The sequence below is a fragment of the Haliotis rufescens genome, unplaced genomic scaffold (genome assembly GCF_023055435.1).
Source record: "Haliotis rufescens isolate VD_foot unplaced genomic scaffold, xgHalRufe1.0.p SCAF_12, whole genome shotgun sequence".
NCBI classification, from domain to species: domain Eukaryota; kingdom Metazoa; phylum Mollusca; class Gastropoda; order Lepetellida; family Haliotidae; genus Haliotis; species Haliotis rufescens.
Window position 1 is genome coordinate 25,056,446 of NW_025963802.1, and position 21,034 is coordinate 25,077,479.

Consider the following 21,034-nt stretch of genomic DNA (forward strand, 5'->3'; position numbering starts at 1 on the left):
TATTATTATTCTGCCGATTTTTATACCAGAGCTAGCAAAATAACCACTGGCTCGATTTTGTTTCAATTTTGTATGTGTATGAAGACCGTTGGGTACTAGTGCCCGCCAAAAACCCAAGGCCGTAGGCCCAAAGGCCAAGGGCAGATAACTAAAAATCAAGACTTTTTTAATGATGTATTTCGCCCTATTGCTCCGCAACAGCTTATCCGATGACTTTGAAAACTTGCATGTATCTGCTGCTTGAGCTGCTTGACATTTTTTGTTCTTTGACTTTGGTCATTGGTCACATGGTTTGGCAGCCATATTAGATTCAAGGTTTTCACAGTGTCTTTTGGGTACCTGTGTTCAAACGCAAACAACTCCGAGTCCACTGCATGAAATGCTTCCAAATTTTCTGAGAATTCTCTCCACACACAACACAGCAAACTCTAATAGCCGTTTTTGGATATCTGTTTTAGTTGCCGTTGTATTGGATTTTGATTTTGATAAAAAAAATTACCGAAATTTTACTTTAACGATGATATCTTGTTAGCTTGTTGACAGAAACTATTGCAAGTTTACATGAAGTTAGAGGGGCGGTTGGGTAGCCTAGTGGTTAGAGCGTTCGCTCGTCACGCCGAAGACCCGGGTTCGATTCCCGACATGGGTACAATGTGTGAAGCCCATTTCTGGTGTCCCCCGCCGGAAATTGCTGGAATATTGCTAAAGGCGGCGTAAAACCATACTCACTCACTCACTCACATATAGTTAGTGTATCATATGCATCTTATTTTCTGTTCTTGGGTGCATGGAAAAAGTAACAACACTTGGTGGTAATATTTGATTAAAATTTGGGACACCCCTTGAACACGCCAATGTCCTGCAAAAGGTGACTATCTTTTGACAGAGTTGGTACAAAAAAAACCTTTGAGGATTCGAACATGTTTGATGTCGGACATGGGTTTAGAACAGACTCAGCACACGCCAATTTCGTAGCGGCAATACCCTGCAAGTTGTGCCTACATGTGACGGATTTGGTACAAGGAAACCCTTTAGGATTCGAACATGGACATTTGTGTAACTTGGAGCCCGCCATTGCTGCTTTGCAGCTATATTTTTGATGTTATTATTGTTAACTGGGGGTAATTGCTAACTAACTTATAACACTTACAAATGTTAAATGTATAATAGATTGTTAATTCAAAAAGTTTGTTGTAGAAATATATTCGTTTAGCATTTTAAAACCTTTTTCTACAACCTGTCACCCCCACAATAGAAATGATGGCATGTTCGATTTCCAAGAAATAACCTCTCTCACAACTTCCAAGAATTGTCAGTCAGCCCACAGTGTACAACAAGTTGGTAGAAATTAAAACACCTGTCTTTGGACTAAGTTTGGAGTGTTACTTGTCAACATCTTTTGAAAAACTATGTGTTTTGAACACTTATTTTGAACTACTCACAACTATGGTGTTTTTAATCTTGAACTTAATTAATAATTGTTACATATATAACTACCTTTGACCACTTTTCGGAATGTTCTAAGATTGCGGACCTGTGTGCCTGTGTTGTTACGCGTTGCAAGAGAGCGCCGTTTTCAAAGCGTTGTTGCCGTCATGGTAGAATGGAGATAAACCTACTGTGTTTTGAAATTTGATGTAGTCCCACTGTAGAATAGATACCTCTTTATTATAATTTGGAAAAAGAGGTATCTATTCTACAGTGGGACTACATCAAATTTCAAAACACAGCAGGTTTATCTCCTAATTTACACTTAAATATATACACCTGGAACTTAATTAAGCGCCACCGAACTAAATATGACACAGAAAATAAGCAAACAACGATTATTTATTAGACAATATGGCCCTTTCCCCACACCATCCCACTGACAATGCCACGATCAACGTGATTGCTGTTGCATGCACTGCACGTGAAGCACAATACCCTTGAATTTTCTGAAATCAAGTATGGGTTTTTACCTTTGCACACCTTGAAAGGTACACATTTCTTGACAAAGACTGTCTGATGGTTGTAAAACACCATCATGCCACACCGTAGACTGTCAGAAGCATTAAGATTGCAGGTTATTGGAATGAATAATGCAGGATTGTCTTTTAGGGAGATTGGACGGCAACTTGGACGTCACCATTCTGTAATTGCAAGATTAGTGCAAAAATACCGTGCAACAAATGAAGTTAAGGTTAGACCACGGCCAGATCAGCCTCGAAAGACTTCCAGGCGGGAAGATGCAGCGTTATTAAGGCTTGTTAGGCGACTTCCGTTTGACAACGCTACAGTTTTAAGATCACAGTGGCTAGGTGGCCGAGCAATTTCAACCAGAACTGTCCGAAATTGTTTGAAGGCAGTGGGGTATAGAGCCAGAAGACCAATCAAACGTGTCCACTGTTAACACAGGAACACAGACGAGCTCGTTTGGCGTGGTCAACTCAACGTCAGAACTGGAACATTCGATCATGGAGGAGAGTTCATTTTTCTGATGAAACCGGTTCCTTTTGCACATGGTGGACGGGCGTACACGTGTCTGGAGGCAGCCGAATACAGCCATGGCCGAACGCAACATCCTTGAAACCATTCCTTTTGGTGGTGGCTCCGTAATGGTGTGGGGTTGTGTATCTTTCTCTGGACTTGATCAGTGTGCATGGCACTCTTAACGGACCTCGATATCAGCATGACATCTTGGACTTGGAGACGGCAGTTATTCCCCATTTTGATAACCATCCATTGGCCACAAGACCGATATTCATGGATTACAACGCCCGACCTCACAGATCACGTGCTGTCCGCGAATGTTTACGTCAGAATGCGATTGAGACATTTCCTTGGCCAAACAGTCCTGATCTCATTCCCATAGAGCATCTCTGGGACATTTTAGGCCGTCAAGTTCGAGAAAGAGACCCACCTGTCCAAAATTTACGTGAACACGATGCTGCTTTGCATGAGGAGTGGCCTAGAATACCTCAACGCCAAGTTCAATGTTTGATTCAGGGAATGAGGAAGCGTTTGGCTGACGTCACTCGTGCACAAGGAGGATACACCAAATATTGACATAAACTGTGTTTTGGGCTTCTTTAGACATTGTTCCAGGATTGCACTGATTCAAATTTGATGCAACCATTTCAGTGACCGCTGTGTGACAAAAGTAATTTTCACTTTGTTTTTGGTGCAAGTTACGCATTTTTCTAAAATGTCACCATTTGAAAATAAAATTCATCAGTATGCTTCAAACTCATGTTTTCTCTGTGATTAGAGTCCCTTTTAAGCAGTGAACAACACTAGACACACGTATGTAAAAGGAATTTTTCGGTAGGTTGCAACATGGTTGATTCATTGATATAAATATGGGTGGCGCTTAATTAAGTTCCAGGTGTTTCATGAAAATGGTACCTAACGAGAATGAGTGTGGTATTCTCTATATATGTTCTTGTTGTTAGAGAAAATACTGATAACAGACATATAGAATACTAAACTCGCTCCTGTCTAGGACCAATTTTATTAAATGAGTGAATAGTTCTGGTATCTGACAAGGGAAGTGAGTCAGATACCACAACTATTCACGAGTTTCATGAAATTGGTGTTACGTGGGCAAAAGCGAGTCAGATACCACAACTATTCACGAGTTTCATAAAATTGGTCCTACACAGGAGCGAGTTTAGTATTTTATTTTCTCAGTTGCTATTTAAACAACGTTTTTAGAATTATACTTTTGAGTGTGAATAGGCTGACACCTACACGATCCACGGAATAATCCAATTGAGTTTGACAGAATGATACTTAAAACATGTCAAAAGTTGAAACGTATGAATTTAATACCATACAACGGTCAACCTTTAGAATTCAGGTGTCCGTTCCACAAATTTATTGTAGCGATAAGGTTATCGCAACTCACATACTTTTACTTAGACTTACGACTGGCGTTGCTCTATGGTACGATCACCTTGTGGAACGGGGCCTTGCACCCGAAAGTTTACAATCACGTCACAATGGCCGATGATGTAATTTGTGGAATTATGTTGCAAGATCCATCGGTGAAACAATGCCGTGTGACGTCAGCCTAGCAACAAGGTTTCTGGGGTCATCGAGTGTGCTTAGGCTCCTCTTAGTGATCTATCATCTCCACACGCAATGTTGTTGAAGAAGCCGAGGGATGTTGAGAGCTTTCAATATTTGTTCATGAAACTTGTTCCGAGAGTACATAGGCACGCGTTTTGGTATTACACAATGTGTAATACAGCTGTATGTTTATAAACAGGTGTGCAGGAATTTTTTTTTTTTTTTCAGAAATTGTAAGTGTTGGCAGCTACGTGCCAGATATTCCAAGGACACATATCGGTATGCATGTTTTTCATCATTGGATTATGGTGCAGTAAATTATTTTTCTGCAATGATGTGTTTTTAATTTGCTTTAACTGGGAAAATGAACAATAATCTACTACAGTTGAATAAACTTACAATAAAAATATAAATCAATAATGCTTTTCATTTTCCACAGTTCAAGAAAATTTTGCAATTATTTGTTATATGATCTTGACCATGGCAAGGATCTGTGTATATGCAGTTGTTGAACAGGTGACTCTCCATAGTCTCTGACTGGGGTGAATTAAGCTAAAGCAACTAAAATGGACAAGTGTGCTTTTTTCATGTTGGATCTCCCGACATGGGTACAATGTGTGAAGTCCATTTCTGGTGTCCCCCGCCGTGATATTGCTGGAATATTGCTAAAAGCGGCGTAAAACCTCACTCACTCACTCACTCATGTTGGATCTACAGCTGTGTTCACTTCTTGTTTACAATGAGGTGGTGTTTTCCTTTTATTAATATACCTCGACAAAAGTTTCGCATCACCAAGATTTTTTGATAATAAGAAAATAGATGTGCGAGGAGAAGGTGGAAAGTGAAACAAAAGCAATAAGTGTAACTCAATTCCAAATAAGATATTGATTTTATGAATAATAGGGAAAATGAGCATTTGCAAAGAAAAAAAGCAGAAGACAGTATGTCTTCAAGGGCTTTAATTGGGGATAAAAAGAGGACAATATAAGTCTACAAGGAGTGTAATTGGGGATAAACAGAGGACAGTATAAGTCTACCAGGACTGTAATTGGGGATAAACAGAGGACAGTATAAGTCTACCAGGACTGTAATTGTGGATAAACAGAGGACAGTATAAGCAGCATCAGAAATTGGCACTAGTCCTATAGTCCTTGCCAAACTGCCCAATGGTGAAGGTATCGTAAGGACTAGTAAAAATTTGCACTTTTTAAGGGTTTTGCTATATGTTATCATTATAAGGACTAGTGGACAAAAACTGTTAGTTTCTAACCCTGATAAGTCTACCAGGACTGTAATTGGGGATAAACAGAGGACAGTATAAGTCTACAAGGACTGTAATTGGGGATAAACAGAGGACAGTATAAGTCTACAAGGACTGTTATTGGTGATAAAAAGAGGACAGTATAATTCTACAAGGACTTTAAGTGTAGATAAACAGAGGAAAGTATAAGTCTACAAGGACTTTAAGTGTAGATAAATAGAGGCAGTATAAGTCTACAAGGCGAAACCACATTATCGGTGGTTCATGTTGGGAAAGGGAGGTCACTCTAATTTCAAACGGGAGCTATCTCCGTTGTTTTCGTATTTGCAAGAAATGGCGTCACGCACGCTGTACTTTGTTTGTCCAGCTATTAAATGCCCAGCTTATCCCTAAGGTAAAACGTATTCTTAATTAAATGTTTGAATGCATTATATATTTATGTTTCCATCCGTACATCTTCTAAGATTGGTTTAGTGCTGATAACCATTTTCTAAAATGTGGGCCAACATTTTCCCCGTCATCTATGGTGATTGAAACAACTGGGCCCACATTTGTATTTCGCCTAGCTTCGTTAGGTTGTTTCGTTAGTTCTGACAATCAATTCCTAAATGTGGGCAGACGTTCTTCCGTCATATTGATTGCAACAGGAGGGACCACATTTATTCATCGCGAAATTCTACTTAAATAATTGTTCCCTTCATAGATGGTGATCGAAACAAGTGGGCCAACATTTGTATATCGCCTAGTGGGTAGACGTTCTTCCGTCATAGTGATTGCAACAGGAGGGACCACATTAAAAAAATCGCTAAGCTTCATTAGCTTGGCTTACTTATAACCATTTTCTAAAATGTGGGCCCACATTGTTCCCGTCTTATAGTGATCGAAACAGGTGGGCCCACAATTGTAAATCGCTGGGTTTCATAGGGTTGACGAAGTCATTTAGGCTAGTGGGCTCACATTTGTCATTACTTTGCATGGGTATTATAATATATGTGACATTATATATTATTCTTATTTTGTAATATTGATGGGAAATATCTTTATAAATCAATTCATGTGACGTTAATTCAACGAAAGGCACAAAAGTCTTTGAAGTTTGAATAGCGTCATCATAGCTGACCATCCTAGTTTTATAAAAATAGTTACAAAGCAAGATCTACTTCAAATTGAATTTACAGAGGCAATACCACTCATTCTACTTTTTCCAGTATAACACATCAATCTAATCATAAATGTTGGTGGCGACATAAGCCTGAAAATATGTCTACACTTGAACTGATCTCTGACATGATACAAGCCTCAAACGTTTCCGAGATCTGGTTCCATAAAAGGAATAACTCATGAATATTAATGACCCCACGACCTAGTTTGGCGATGTTTGGAGAAGTGAGTTCTGCTGTATTGCCATCGCATTTGTACATTTTAATCCAATCATAAGTCATAATACTTATTTTAAATAGACAATATAGCAGTTCGTAATGCGGGTTTGTTTACGTACTACATATTCTCAACAACAAGTGCGTTTAGTTTTGAATGTGGGCCCACCTCAAACTTTCGATTAGGCAAACGGAGTTAGCTCCCTTCTCGAACCACCGATAATGCGGTTTCGCCATCTACAAGGACTGTAATTGAGGATAAACAGAGGACAGTATAATTCTACAAGGACTTTAAGAGTAGAGAAATAGAGGCAGTATAAGCATGGTAACTGCCAGGAATGAGTTGGACTGATCAGCACATACATTTCTCAGTAACATTGTATGTTCTCAAGACATTACACTGGCTTTCAGTCTGTCAAAGAATGAACTATAAGAAACTAGTTTTAATGTTCAAAGCATTCAACAACTCCGCTCCAGCATATCTCTCTCATCTTGTACAAAATAACCTGTCATCATGTCCCCTCAGGTCATCAGATCAACTCATGGCAAGGACTGTACTTTCACTTACCAAGACATTTGGCGATCGGTCATTTCATAGACATCCTGAACTCAGCAAGTCCCTAACAGGTCCAGTCAATGTGTGTTTTCTATTGAGTCCACTGATATAGTATGATTAATGTTCAACCAATGGCTATTGCATAATATGATATGCCAGTTTGGTGCATGCCAATGTTTTGCCATCTTTGATTTTCTGGAAACAGTATGCTTAGGCATTTATGTTACAATTGCTCAAAAGGCAGACTTTCAAATTGGTGGAGCTTTCATTTAAAATCAAAAGCAGTAAAGATCAGTAAAGCAGTAAAGGTGTGCATAACGAACCCACAAGGTTGGGCAGTTAAGGTGGCAGATGATGTGTCAACACAGTGAATCATTTGAAAATCTCTGCATTGAAAATGAACTTGCAATTAAATGTGAAATTTGGTGGTGCGATACTTTTGATGGGGTGTATAATTTCAAGTGCCAGGAAGGGGAAAATTCATGCTCAATGAAGCTTGTCATAACATACCATGGACTGAAAGTGAATAGGTTAGTAATTATGAATTCTTTTTGTTAACTTGGCCATGAATGTTATCACTGAATGAATTGCTAATTGTGTACAATTATAAAGCATAAAATCTGTTTTTCTTTTTTTAATTTATCCAGAGACTGTGTATCCAAGTGATCATATGACTTGTTAATTGTTGCATGAAAAAGTCATCACCTTTAATTGCAACTTAATGAGAGCTGATTGTAGTTACGTAAGTACATACCAATGCATCCAGTGTGTACCGACAAAATCCATTAACCAACATTGAAGCATAGATGTTGTAGATAGGTGTGCATCTTCCAATCTCATTCTCCAACTGCAAAGGCCAAAGGAACAGGGCATCAATATAAAAAAAACAAATCAGGTGGATGTAATTTCGAGAACCTGATACGATTTTCTCTAAATGCATGATTCTATTTAAAATACTCACCCCATAACGTGCATCTTCAACAAAGGAATCCACTATGGCTGTTAACCGATTAGCAAAATTCTTTGCTTCCTGTAAATGATACTCCGAATGAAAAAACAACTTATATGAATATGGTACATTATTTGACTGCTGAATACATCTGAAAGTATAGGTGGAGTACCAAATAACCATTGGTTTGGAAAATGAAAAGTAATATGCGATACTTGAAAATAGGGTCATATCTAGACTTGAAAAGCAAATACAGCATTGAACAAAGTGTTGTTGTATTTCACAAGAAATCTCGAACATACCTTTGAAATGTATGTATCATCTCTTACGATAATATCTTAAATATATACAAGTATTTGTCACAGAGTGACGAAATATCCCCCGCCATATACACCATAGTACCAAATATGAAGACAATCCAGCGATTAGTTCTTGAGATATTGTGGCAACACCGTTTTCCAACTCCAAAAACAGATTTGCCTGCTGTGACCTTGAAAATGGGGTCAAGGTCACCAAATCTGACAGGTGTATGCGGTGTCTGTATATACACTATAGTTCCAAATATGAAGACAATCCAGCGATTAGTTCTTGAGATATCGCGGCAACACCGTTTTCTAACTCCAAAAGCAGATTTGCCTGCTGTGACCTTGAAAATGGGGTCAAGGTCACCAAAACCGACTGGTGTCTGCGGTGTCTGTATATACACCATAGTTCCAAATATGAAGACAATCCAGTGTTTAGTTCTTGAGATATCGCGGCAACACCGTTTTCCAACTCTAAAAGCAGATTTGTCTGCTGTGACCTTGAAAATGGGATCAAGGTCACCAAAACCGACTGGTGTCTGCGGAGTCTGTATATACACCATAGTTCCAAATATGAAGACAATCCAGTGTTTAGTTCTTGAGATATCGCGGCAACAAACAGGTGGGACGTACGGACGGACGTACGGACGTACGGACGGTCGTGAATACTATATCCCCCGCTTCGCGCTTTCGCGCGGCGGGGGATAATAAAGATGTTTTAAAGTTAAGATGTAGATCAAGTTGTTATTTCATTTCACAGATTGACAAAGAACCTAGGCCAACTTGCACAAATCCACCTTACTTACAATCAACCTTAAGCACTTACGATCAACTGTACACTCACCATATCTAAGTCTTATTCCACTTGAACGAACCAGTTTAAGTGCAATTGTAAGACATCTTTGGTTTAAGATCATGATCTAAGCTAAGATCAAAATCTTCAACGGTGGAGATATGAATAAACTTGTCTATTGTAGGCATGTTTTAGATCCTCCTCGGAAAAAATATCAGGATTAAACGCATAAAATTCCAGTGAAATTGTTCCGACCCTGTAGTGAAAAGTTCCAGTTGGCAGGAACAAATGTTTGGGTGTGTATATCTGTGATGTTACTGTGTGTTGTTAATGTGCAACCAGAAAAACAGCGAAACTAAGACATACTATTGCAATACAAATAAACAAAATCTGAAATACACAAAAGAATATAATGAAAAAGGAAAGCATGAAACAAATCTTGATATCTGATTAATGATCAGCAGCTCTGGCTGAGTAACCCCATCTGGTGAGATTGTCAGCCCTTAAGAAACCAGATCATTTCCATCATCTTTGAATTTAGGGTTAATAGTACCTCTTTATAAGACAGGAGCTAAAACTGACCCAGGAAACTATAGAGGAATAGCAATACTTGACATTATCAGTAAAGGGTTTTTAACTATCATAAACGATAGAAATAAGTTCTGGATAGATACACAAGATCTTATTTCTGAAGCGCAGGCGGGCTTTAGGGAAGGTTTTACCACCAATGATCAAGCCTTTATCTTACATTCAGTAATTCATAAGTATATAAGATAGAAGAGGGGTAAATTTTACTGCATATTTGTTGACTTCCATAAAGCATTTGACTCTGTTGACAGGAATAAATTGATATATTTGTTATTACAAAGAGGTATCCATGGAAAAGTGTATAATTTGCTAAATGGCACATATCAGAATGTAAAAGCATCTGTAAGGTACAATAAGCAAACCATGACTGATGTATTTAATACAGCATGTGGAGTGCGACAGGGGTGCATATTGTCACCGGTACTTTTTATAATGTACATTGATGAACTTGTCAATGATATATTAACATCCGATAACAGTGGCATATTTATAGATGAATCTGTCTATACTGCTTTTCGCAGATGATGTAGCAATATTTGCAGATACTGTTTTTAAATCTTCAAAAGAAAATAGATATTTTAAGCACCTACTGTGAGAAATGGGGATTAAAAATATTTAATTGTAGTTTTAAAAAAAGGTGGGACCTTATCTAAATATGAGAAATGGTTTATAAATGGGGAAAAAATAGAAGTAACGTCATATTATTAATATCTAGGTATTGTCTTCTCTTGCAGGAACATGTTTATGAAAGCGTATGAGACATTATCCCAACAGGCTGAAAAAGCAGTATTCCCAATCAAACGCTTTATGTACAGATTTAAAAACCTACCGGTTAATGCTGCCTTCGAACTTCAAACTATTTGACGGTAAAATTAAGCCAATTTTGTTATATGGCGCAGAACTAGGGGGTTGGGAGCTCCGAAAATCTATTGAAAAAGTCCACACAAACTTTTGTAAAAGGTTTTACAAATTGGCTCCAGATGCCCAAACAAAGCTGTTTTAGCTGAGTGCGGGCGTTATCCGCTATGTTTATTTGCAAATGTCAGATTACTAGCATTTTGGATCAGGCTTCTCCATCAACCAACACACAGATACACCAAGAAGTGTTATGAAATGTTAAAAAGATTAGACTATCGGGTGATGAAAACTGGGTCTCGAAAGTACGGAGACTGCTTTGCAAATATGGTTTTGGTTATGTGTGGATAGGCCAGTCAATTGATAACAGAAACTACTTCTTAGAATTATTTCAAGCTACGTTGTAACATTCATGGTTTCAGTGTAAATTCTTATAGAAAGTACCAAACACCAGATACATCTTGTCATTCTTGTAACGCACAAGTTGAAGATGAACTCCATGTCGTGTTGGTATGTCCAGCTTATAACCATTTACGTGTTAAATATCTTCCAACTTATTATTATTATCAACCAAATATGTACAAATTTATCAACATGTTGAACATGGTTGATTGTGATAAGTTACTTAAGCTCTGTATTTTCCTCGATAAAGTCTTTAAAATAAGATATAATATGAATGTATTGTGAAAATGTTAGTGGCGCCGTATCATTATATTGTCCCATATTTTACACATGTTGTAATGTTGGCCTCATGGCCATTTATACGGAATAGATGACTTGACTTAAAGTGTTAACGGAAATGTCAAATAGGAATTTTCACACATAGAGCATTTTTACGACCGGATCCATTTGTCATCATATAGATTTCTTATAAGATTTACGACGACCTAGGGAGACAGCTGCAGCAGCTCTGGCTGAGTATTCCTGTCTGGTGAGATTGTCAGCCCTTAAGACATGTATCAAGTTTGGAGGAAAACTTTCTCTGCAGACATTCAACTTGATTGTCCTCCAATGAAGGTATTTCAAGAGACGAGGTGGTAGTTGAAGTCCGAGATTTCTACAGTCCAGGATAGGGGTTTGGAACCTCTGGATAGGACAAAACTTGAGATCCGAGTTGGTTGAAGATCAGATTCTGATAATTGATGAGCCATCCTAGTTGGGTTAATAATTTCAGTATGAAGTACAAATGCCATCTGAGTAGATCAGTCTGTGGATGTGCCTGAATGCCCAAATGCCCGAATGCCCGAATGCCTGAAAAGGCACAATGAAGTCCTCTGTTGTGAAGGTCATTGTCACTATTGGTTTGGTTATCCATGTCTACAGCCACGGGGCCATGGAAATGCCAAATGGCAGGACTGCCCATTGGTAGTGACATTCGTTGAAGAGAAAATGGATGGATAAGGATGTGCAGATTTGCGTCTTGCATATCTATGCTGGCTAGACAGTCGGCTTGCCTTATCATCTGTTGCAATTGAAGTCGATGAAGCATCCTGAAAATTACTATCCAGCTTTGTAGATAATACATGTTGAAAGTCTTCACGTTGTAGATCAGTCTGTATCTGTGGAGGACTGAGGGTATGAGGGGGTGCCATAGGTACTGACAAACTGTAGCCTGAAGTCTTTGATAGGCATTTAGAAGTTGGGAGAACATGAATACATGACACTTTTTATGTATATAAACTTCTTTCTTCTTTGTCACAACGTTTCAGAGCTTCTTCTTGCTCCTTCTTTGAGTAGTTCATTGCAATGTATTTGGTCTGTTGAGGCCATTTGTATATTAGTGAGAGTCATTTGAATGTGAAAGGGGTTCAAATGGACACAGAAACGGAAAAGAATGTGTACCGTCATCAAGATTTGACTTTAGAGAAAAGTACTCCCCAAGAAATTCATGACTGCATGTCACAAGTGCATGGGGATAAGTGCCCTATCTATTCCACTGTTATACTCTGGGAAGTTAAGCCTGGGAGAACAAGCATTGATGATGACCCTAGTTCAAGACACAGGTCTAAGACATGGATCCATTGAAACTATTATTCATGAACATTTACAGATGAAGATATCTGCTCGTTGGGTGCTAAAGTTTCTAAATTCTGATCTTAAGGAAAAAAGAACTGACATTGCCAGATAAGAGCTAATTCAAGAGGATTTTCGTCAAATTCAAAAAGAGAATAGTAACAGGTGATGAAACATGGGTCTACCACAATGATCCTGAGTCAACACGTCAATCCATGGAATTGCATCATTCCACTTCTCCAGCACCAAAGAAATGCAAGTCTTCAAGATCAGTGAAGAAAGTTATGGCCAATGTATTCTGGGATGCAAAGGGTGTGATCCTTGTTGATTACTTAGAAAGTCAAAAGATGATTACCGGTGCCATGATTTGGTCTTTTCGTGTTAAATAGTGCCAAAAAACTCTTAATTATTTACTTTCATGTCATTACTTATCTCACATAAGGTCAAACGTTGTACAATGTTTAACAGATATGATTATGACATGTTGTATCCAAACATATCCAAACAAATCCCTAAAAATCCAAACAAATCCAAGCTTGGAAATATGACCTTGACAAATTTCGGAATGGTCATATTTCCATTTGGAATGGTGGTATTTCCAAGTTTTGGATTGTTTGGAATGGATGATATTTTGTCCAGTGTACTTCCTGTAGCATAATGGCTTATATCTGCCTTGTATAGCTTCAAATATTGCATTAAGGATACCTAAATGCAATGTATATTAATATATAGCAGTGACACAACGTAAAAATATCTTCTGTCACTGGTGGAATGTAATTCTTAACGTTACACCGACCGTATCCTCGAGCCGAAAGAATACCTCCGGTATGATGTCACTGTGTTGACAGTTATGGGTTGTCGTTAATCGAATGAACCCAAAGTGTATTAATAATAAATGAAGGAGTGGCTGTCAATAATTTATTCAGCATGTACAGGATACAAAGTACGATTCTGTGGTAGCAAGTAAGCATATCGACTGTCTGCGTTGATGAGCTGTCGTTAGTTGTGAAAGGACCAGCGGACAAAATTGGTGGAAGCCTTGGACATTGGTAACGGAAATGTCACATAGATAAGCGAAGACTGTAACATCCCTCCATGATGGTGTTGAGGGTGCAGCTGCTGTGCAGTGCCATCGTGGAGGCGACACCCCTTTTCTTAGGAGGACGGAGGAGGCAAGCTGGCAAAGCTGTAGAGGTTCATTGCATGTAACAAGGAGGAGACCGAGGTACAGGAGACTTCTGAATTGGCCACTGAAGACAAAGGAATGAAGAGCCTCTTCTGTGATCGGCGGAGTGTAGATGATGACTGAAGGTAGATGTGGAGTGCTCTAACCAGTGTAACGGGTTATCTTCACGATCCTATGGGTTTAGGATGGAAGCCAGGGATGAGATCATGAACAATTTGTCTGGTTGAGCTAGAAGCTGATTCTTACCAACGAAGATGAGACTGTTATGAACCTTGCCTTTATGACTACCCTTAAACAAACTCTGTTGACGTAAAGTGCTGACCCCTAGCAGCAGTCGCGAGATCCAGAAGGAAAAGTTCAGGGTGACATGTTCTAAATTGTTTTCATCCAGCTGCTCATTGTCTGCCAACATCAAGTGGTGAAGAATGACATTCAGGTCTGGTAGGTGGGTGAAATCTGGGTGATTGGTTAGCGAGTTTGTAAGAATGGATGAGGGCCTGGAGTTCCACAACGATAAATAGCTTCATGCCAGTCATGGTAGCGATAACTGAATTATTAGCTGCTTGATACATAGCTAACGTGGAGCCTTGAGCTTCCTGGTAGACTGGAGATGCTACTTGAGGTGGTAAAGCAGTGGTAGACAAGGCGATATCCACGATGAGGCAATTTCCCTCAAAGGACTTCCATTTATGATCATATAGAGCCTTAGTGGAGGTACGATGAGCTTCAGTGATGGTCTTAGCTGCTCTTCTTAAATACCCCTTGGCTACTAGGGACTTCTGGAGATGACCCAGATTCAAAGATAGGGGTTTCTGGCGACAGGTGCAAGCAGGCTTGAGTGAGACTGAAGCAGAAGGTCCCTTCCCAAAGGAAGCAGATGGTGTTTTTGTGCTGGTAAGGTAGCTGTCTTGTGACTGCAATAGTTGTGGCTCTGAGGTAGAAGGCCTTATGGGGAAAATGTGTAGGCCACGATATGGCCACAGCGTCATGCTCCTAAACCTCCAGATGTGGGATGGAGGAGATGAATCTGTGCCACTGAGTGTTGAACCACGTGGCAAAGAGGTCAACATTTGGGCAAGGGTAAAGGTGGCAAATTCACTTGAAAATCATCGGATATGGACACCTTTCCATCAGGGATGGTCGACCTTGATGAGATAAAGAGCCCGCTACCACTTTGTCAGAGCTCCAGATAACTTTTTGAGCAATTAAGTTTCTATTTTAATTGGGTTATCACATTTTTAATTGGTAACCAATATTTTTTCACTCATCTATTCATCAATCTATTGGGTTTTTCCCCAAACTAGTGAACATTTTAAGGTTTAAAAATGAAATAATGTTTTAAAAGTATATAACTGTTCTAAATATATAGGCTTGACTCGGAAAGCAAATTAGCTTGTATTTGTGTTTCAGAAATTAGCTCCTTTGTACGCATGCTGAAAAAGCTTCATTGGGTATTTACGTGAGCTGTTTGTATACATTTGAGTTTTTCATTTTATGCATGCGTTTCTGCATGCAAGTTAATTGAAAGTAATTGGGTTTTGAATATTTTTGGGGGGTATTTTACTTGAATTGGACTTGAAATCCCAGAGACCCAACTAACTGGTGGAATTCCATTGCAAAAGACAGAAGGGATGCTGACTTGGTGGAGCCCATCCTGCTGACAAAGCAAACGACTGAGATGTTGTTGGACTGGATCATTGGATCATGAGATGCAATGTCCAGAGAACTTCTGCCCAATGAGAACCACCTTGAACTCATGGTTGTTGATGTGGAGGTTCGTTTCAACTGTTGACCAGCACTCTGCAAGATTCTGAAGGTGAGCTCCCCAAACCACAGTTCATGCGTCAATGAGCAGATATTGAGTCAGGATGAATGGCTTCAAAGTGACCCCGTTGCTGATGTTTACCTTTGACAGCCACCACTCCAGATGATGGAGCAGTGACATCGGGAGAAAAATGTGATTCAGCAGTAGATAGGGCTTCAGGAAACACTGAAGCGGCTGGAGTTGTAGTTGGCCCCTCTGGGTGAGGGCTTGTGCCGACATCAGAAGACCAAGTAGTTTCTGCCACTGTCGTAGGAGTAAATGTTATATCTTCAAGCATCTGTCCGGGGGGACAAACATCTTCCCCAAGTCACTATCGAAGAGAGCTCAAATGTACTGCATTTGAAGAGTGGACGTCGTCTCCAATTTCTCAGTGTTGACAAGCCATCTGACTTGATGAAGTAATCTCTGCATGAAGTCAAGCTTCCCTTCAAGGACTTTGTGGTGGGCGTGAGCTTAAATATAATCTCCTATGTACAACTCGAAGAAGATCTCTCAGATGTGCAGGAACTTTGTGATGGGCTTGGTAATACGGTAAAAACGCCACAGGGCTGAAGAAATTCCAAATGTGAGAAGCTTCCATTGGTAATGAAGACCATGTCATCCCTTCGTCAAATGATAAAACAGAGAAACACGACAAAAACAAGGGAAAATGGGCTAGTACTTCAAGATACAGAGCGTGGAATGATTTCATGTAGAAGATCATGCAGAAAGATCATGCTGTCTTTCTTTTGGACCAGAAATATCAGCGAGTAGAACCCCGGGGGTTTTGGGGACTGGGACCTAGACACTTGAATGCCTGTTTGGAGATTAATATACCTATTGTTTCTTGCAACATCATCAACTGGCTGGCCAGATACACCCTTTGGAGCGATGTGGATGTGATTGGAGGTGTCCCGCAGTTGAATGATGATTGTCCAGTAAAATCCAATTGGCAGGTACTTGGAACTGGTTATAACGGAAAAGCGGAAGTGCCCAGTCGACCAGTAGTTAAGGTGAGTCACTTGGAGTTCCTGACGACTTGGAACCCCTGTTGACTGCCATGCAAAGACCTCAACCATGCACTGATGATGCTGCAAAGATCCCAATGAGAGGGATTAAACTGTGGACTTCTACGATCCCTGCCCTGCTCCTCTTCATGTTGCTTCATATGCAAATGTCAAATGAAACTTGAAGGTGAGTTTCCTTCGTGACATCCTTCGTGACTTCCTCCTGTATGCTATTTGCAAAAAGACCATGACATCTGATAAAAGAGTACTTTATGGTGATTATCTCAAGAGCAGTAGTTGAGTAGCACGTGTTAGAGTGAGTATTAGAAGAGCGATTGGGTTCAAGAGTCGCATTGTCTCTGTCTCCAGAGAGGCAGTGATGTCAGACATCCCATGAATTCCAGTCTCTGTAATGTTAAAGTTTGTGAGGAGACATCGTAGGTCAGGTCAGGTCCAACTTCATAGAGAGATCCCGCCGTGATATGGCTGGAATATTGCTAAAAGCGGCGTAAAACCATACTCACTCACTCACTCATAGAGAGGTCTGTGGATACCACAAAGCCCCTGAGTACTGGAGGCACTATGAGGTTGGTTGATAAGTGTCCGCGATCCAAGGAAGTACCATAGCTGGGTCCACCGTAGTCAAGGAGTCCCAAGGGGGTAAAGTCAACTATCAAGAATGCTGGTAAATGGTCGCAGTCAAGGACTGTAGAAGGGAATCAAAGTCCAGAGTCACTCTGGTACACTGAAGCTTCCAGGGGGTGGGGAGGGGGTGACCTGGCGGAGAAGCAGGTGACGGGGAGGGCGATTTACTGGGTGATCGATGATCCAAACGTGTGTCCACTGGAGATGTAGTCGGGTCAACATTCCAAAGTTGAAGGCGATCCTGATGTTGATCCTGAGAGGACACATAGCGTTAGTCAGATAGAATTGATCTATAGTCCGTGTAAGACTGGTATCGATGATCCCTGTGTTGACCAGGTGAAGCTTTAGAGTGACATGTTCCATAGAGTTGAAATAGTAATCAAAGGTGCGTCGTCAATCCCCTTGAGACTTTTTCTTGGTAAGAAGGTGAACTGTAGATAGCTGATCCTCAGAGGGTCAACCCCTGCAATGGTAGAATATTGATTCTTGGAGTGTCTGTCTCCGGTATGTTAACCCTTGGATTGTTGATCCTACGAGTGTCAACCCTTGTGTCGCTTCTCCATCTAACAATCCTTGGAACGATGCACACTGGACCGGCGATTCTTCCCCTGTCGATGGCGAGGCTGATCCTCATTTGCGGGTAGAGAATGTTCTCTACTCTTCTTGTGTCCTGACTGTGATGTAGGGATCATACATGAAGATCAGCTGAGGTTGATAGAATTGGCGGACCATGGAGAGGGACGGTAGAACTCGAGGAGATGACATCTTCAGGTCAAACTGTGCTATACTGTGACAGTGATGATGGACAATCATCAGCTGAAGGTCAAACAAGGCCAGATGAGGTAGAAGTCTTACGTAGTATTGTAGGCAGGTACATGTCATTTACTGACAAAACAGTGCGCCTTTCTGATGTAGGAGCCAGGGACTTTGCCACTGATATATAGATATGAACAAGTCGATGGTAAAGTTTTGGGTAGGAACTTCATCCTAAAGAAACATCATCCTCAACCACCAGGGGCATGATGGAAGGTGTCGTTGGTTGCTTGACGGTAGACTTGACACTTAAATGGACAGCACCTACTGAAGTTACATGCTTGGGCTTCTTGTTAACAGATGGCTATGGTTCAGCATCCTGTGATTTGGATCCCGATCAATGTTTCTGGCATATATGCATGTAATTAGCAAAAGTCTCATTTGATAAGTGAGCACAAGAAGAACATTCACTGGTTACTGTGTTTACAAACACCATGACAATCACAGCAAAGTTTGGCTGGTTAATTTGGTCTTTTCCCATGACGTTATGGTGAAGTGTTAAAGTGAGCCCTCCCATCAAACATTTTTTCTTCTCAACTATCAAAGCACATCTCCATAAGGTGGTGAAGAGAAAGGGTGTCAGGTGATCAAACCACCTGGGTCACAGTGCATGGGATTGTAGTGTCTGATTTCTGTTGTGATGGTGTTTGAGTGAAATCAATTAAAGATGCTGGAAACTTTGTTTTCGGATGTTTTCACACAAGGATCAAAAGTAGGAAGAAATGCATCGTGATAATTTCAAAATTTCGTGACCAGTACTGATGTGACCCCCAAAAGATTCCAACATTTCCTTATTAATTCCAAGACAAAACTGTATTTCATTTTCTTTTATCAATGTGACAATACAGTGTTCCCTCGTTATTGCGCCCTTCAATATAGCGCTAACTTGGTTATAGCACGCGTGAAAGCAAGGCTCCCAAAATTTACTCGCATTTCCAATAAACCCAAGTTTTCAAATGACGCAATGTTTTCCCCCATCTCACGTAACACCGGAAATACCAGTCAACAAATCCGAACTGAACTACGCAATTTGATCCTATTATTATAATATCTGGTAATAAACAAAATTTTCATTGTTTATGTGGACTAATGTTTGCAATTTATTTTTTTAATTATATTCCAAATTTCATTCAACAATTATAATAATGTTTGCAATAATTTCGGCGAAATCGTATGCGAAGTGATCAGTAGATTGCACAACTCACCGTTATTTACAGCAACCACGGTCAGATTACTTTTGTTGCAAGAGAATGGATACACATATCATAAATGCCGTACCATGACTCGCTAAAAGTCATATTTGAGGCAGTTTGACTATCAAATGTCAACATAACGTTTTCACAATCAAAATATACTCAACAACAAAAGTTCCTGTGACACCAATATTTTAGTGTATTTTTCAAACAAGTGAAGTTTGGTTTTCAATATTGTAGTACATGTATGGAATCAAGTCACAAAAACGCAACTGCTACAGAAAAGCATGCATTCCATGCAAAAGTTGAGTTTTATGCAAGCCCCATGCATTTCACTACCCAAGAATGGGTATAAAAACATGTGCGTTAACGGGATGCCATATGCATTGTTTAGCATTGTGCTGACAACAACCACTCTGAAAAACAAAAAAATTACACAATTATTCAATATTACGAAATGCCACGCCTGTCCGAAAATGAGCGTCTGCGAGCCATTGGTATGCTTGAAACATGATCGAGTCAATGTGATGTTGCAAGACAATTTAACGTCCACAAAAACACCATTTGGTGTTTATGGCAACGTTGGCAACAGACAAAGGCAGTCAGAGACCATCCTTGGAGTGGCAGGCCACGCGTAACCAATAATCGACAAGACAACTGGATTTGAACAACACACCTACGAAATCGATTCCAGCCAGCAACAGTGACTGCAAGAAGCATCCCTGGCCTTCGACGAATATCTTCACAAACCGTACATCGTCACCTCAGATGTGCAGGGATTGTCACCAGAATGTCATCCCCTGCCCGGCTTGCTCCCCTGATCTTTCACCAATCGAGCACATGTGGGATGAGATGGATCGGGGCCTTCAACGTCAACCACGTGTTCCACAGACACTCCAGGAGCTTCAAAACATGCTCCAGCAGATAGGGACAGATGTCCCACAGGACTTTGTGCAACGCCTGGTCCATTCCATGAGACGAAGACGTGTTGCTTGCATCGCAACCAGAGGTGGACACACACGCATGTTTATGTTTTTTATGAAATCATGCATTTTCTGAAGTCAGTATGGCAAATTAAACCATTTGAACACTTACAGGAGTCTTTTATCTGTTGCAAACCGAAATTGTTTCAGATTTGGTAAAAAAACATAACTTTGCATTAAAGGGGCACTGATCTAACGCAATTCCCCGGACTGGTTGGTGCCTTTGTTATTGTTTTTTTCCCGTGAGTACCCGGATGATACGCAACGCAACTGAGCGTGACCATAGACTGGGCTACCGTCTGCAAGGGCAGCTAAATAAACTTGGAGGCTGGAGGCAATATTTGTTTTACGCATTTTTGCATAAACACTGATTAGTTAACTATGATCTATAAAGATTTCGACAAAGGGCGCATGTTAATTAATTTCTTCAGCCTAAACAAACAGACAAAAAGAACAGCGGAGCTCATCGGATGTCGTCATTTGGAAATACCCAAGATGGTTATAGTTTAATACTAAAAAAAAGTATCCATGCAGTGAAAGCATTTTCGGATTTCGGCTTGCGTCGATAATACGATTACTACTCCCTTGTTGTCATCCACGTTTTCTCGTATAACCCTACACTTGTGTATTTGTCGTCATTCACTTGATGCTCAGTTA

The 21,034-nt window shown here is 40.1% G+C and overlaps 1 protein-coding gene and 1 long non-coding RNA gene across 9 annotated transcripts in view; one reads left to right on the forward strand and one right to left on the reverse strand.

Annotated features, from left to right (window-relative positions):
* Window positions 1–21,034, reverse strand: part of LOC124113358 (prominin-1-like) — a 589,013-nt gene that overhangs the window by 152,529 nt on the left and 415,450 nt on the right. For 6 of the 7 annotated variants that reach the window (XM_046473653.2, XM_048393445.1, XM_046473655.2 and 3 more), the window contains 2 exons: window positions 8,208–8,276; window positions 8,001–8,093 (listed from right to left, as the gene is read on the reverse strand). In XM_046473653.2, coding sequence (XP_046329609.2) covers window positions 8,001–8,093; window positions 8,208–8,276 — 162 coding nt within the window. The remainder of the gene's footprint in view (window positions 1–8,000; window positions 8,094–8,207; window positions 8,277–21,034) is intronic. The other variant, XM_046473656.2, reaches the window with a different exon arrangement.
* The window catches only part of LOC124113359, a 45,561-nt gene continuing 28,767 nt past the window's right edge, over window positions 4,241–21,034 (forward strand). Inside the window, exons 1-2 of one of the 2 annotated variants that reach the window (XR_006857767.2) lie at window positions 4,241–4,332; window positions 7,894–7,988. This is a non-coding gene — a long non-coding RNA (uncharacterized LOC124113359). Of the gene's footprint in view, window positions 4,333–5,629; window positions 5,709–7,893; window positions 7,989–21,034 lie in introns of those variants that run through there. The other variant, XR_006857768.1, reaches the window with a different exon arrangement.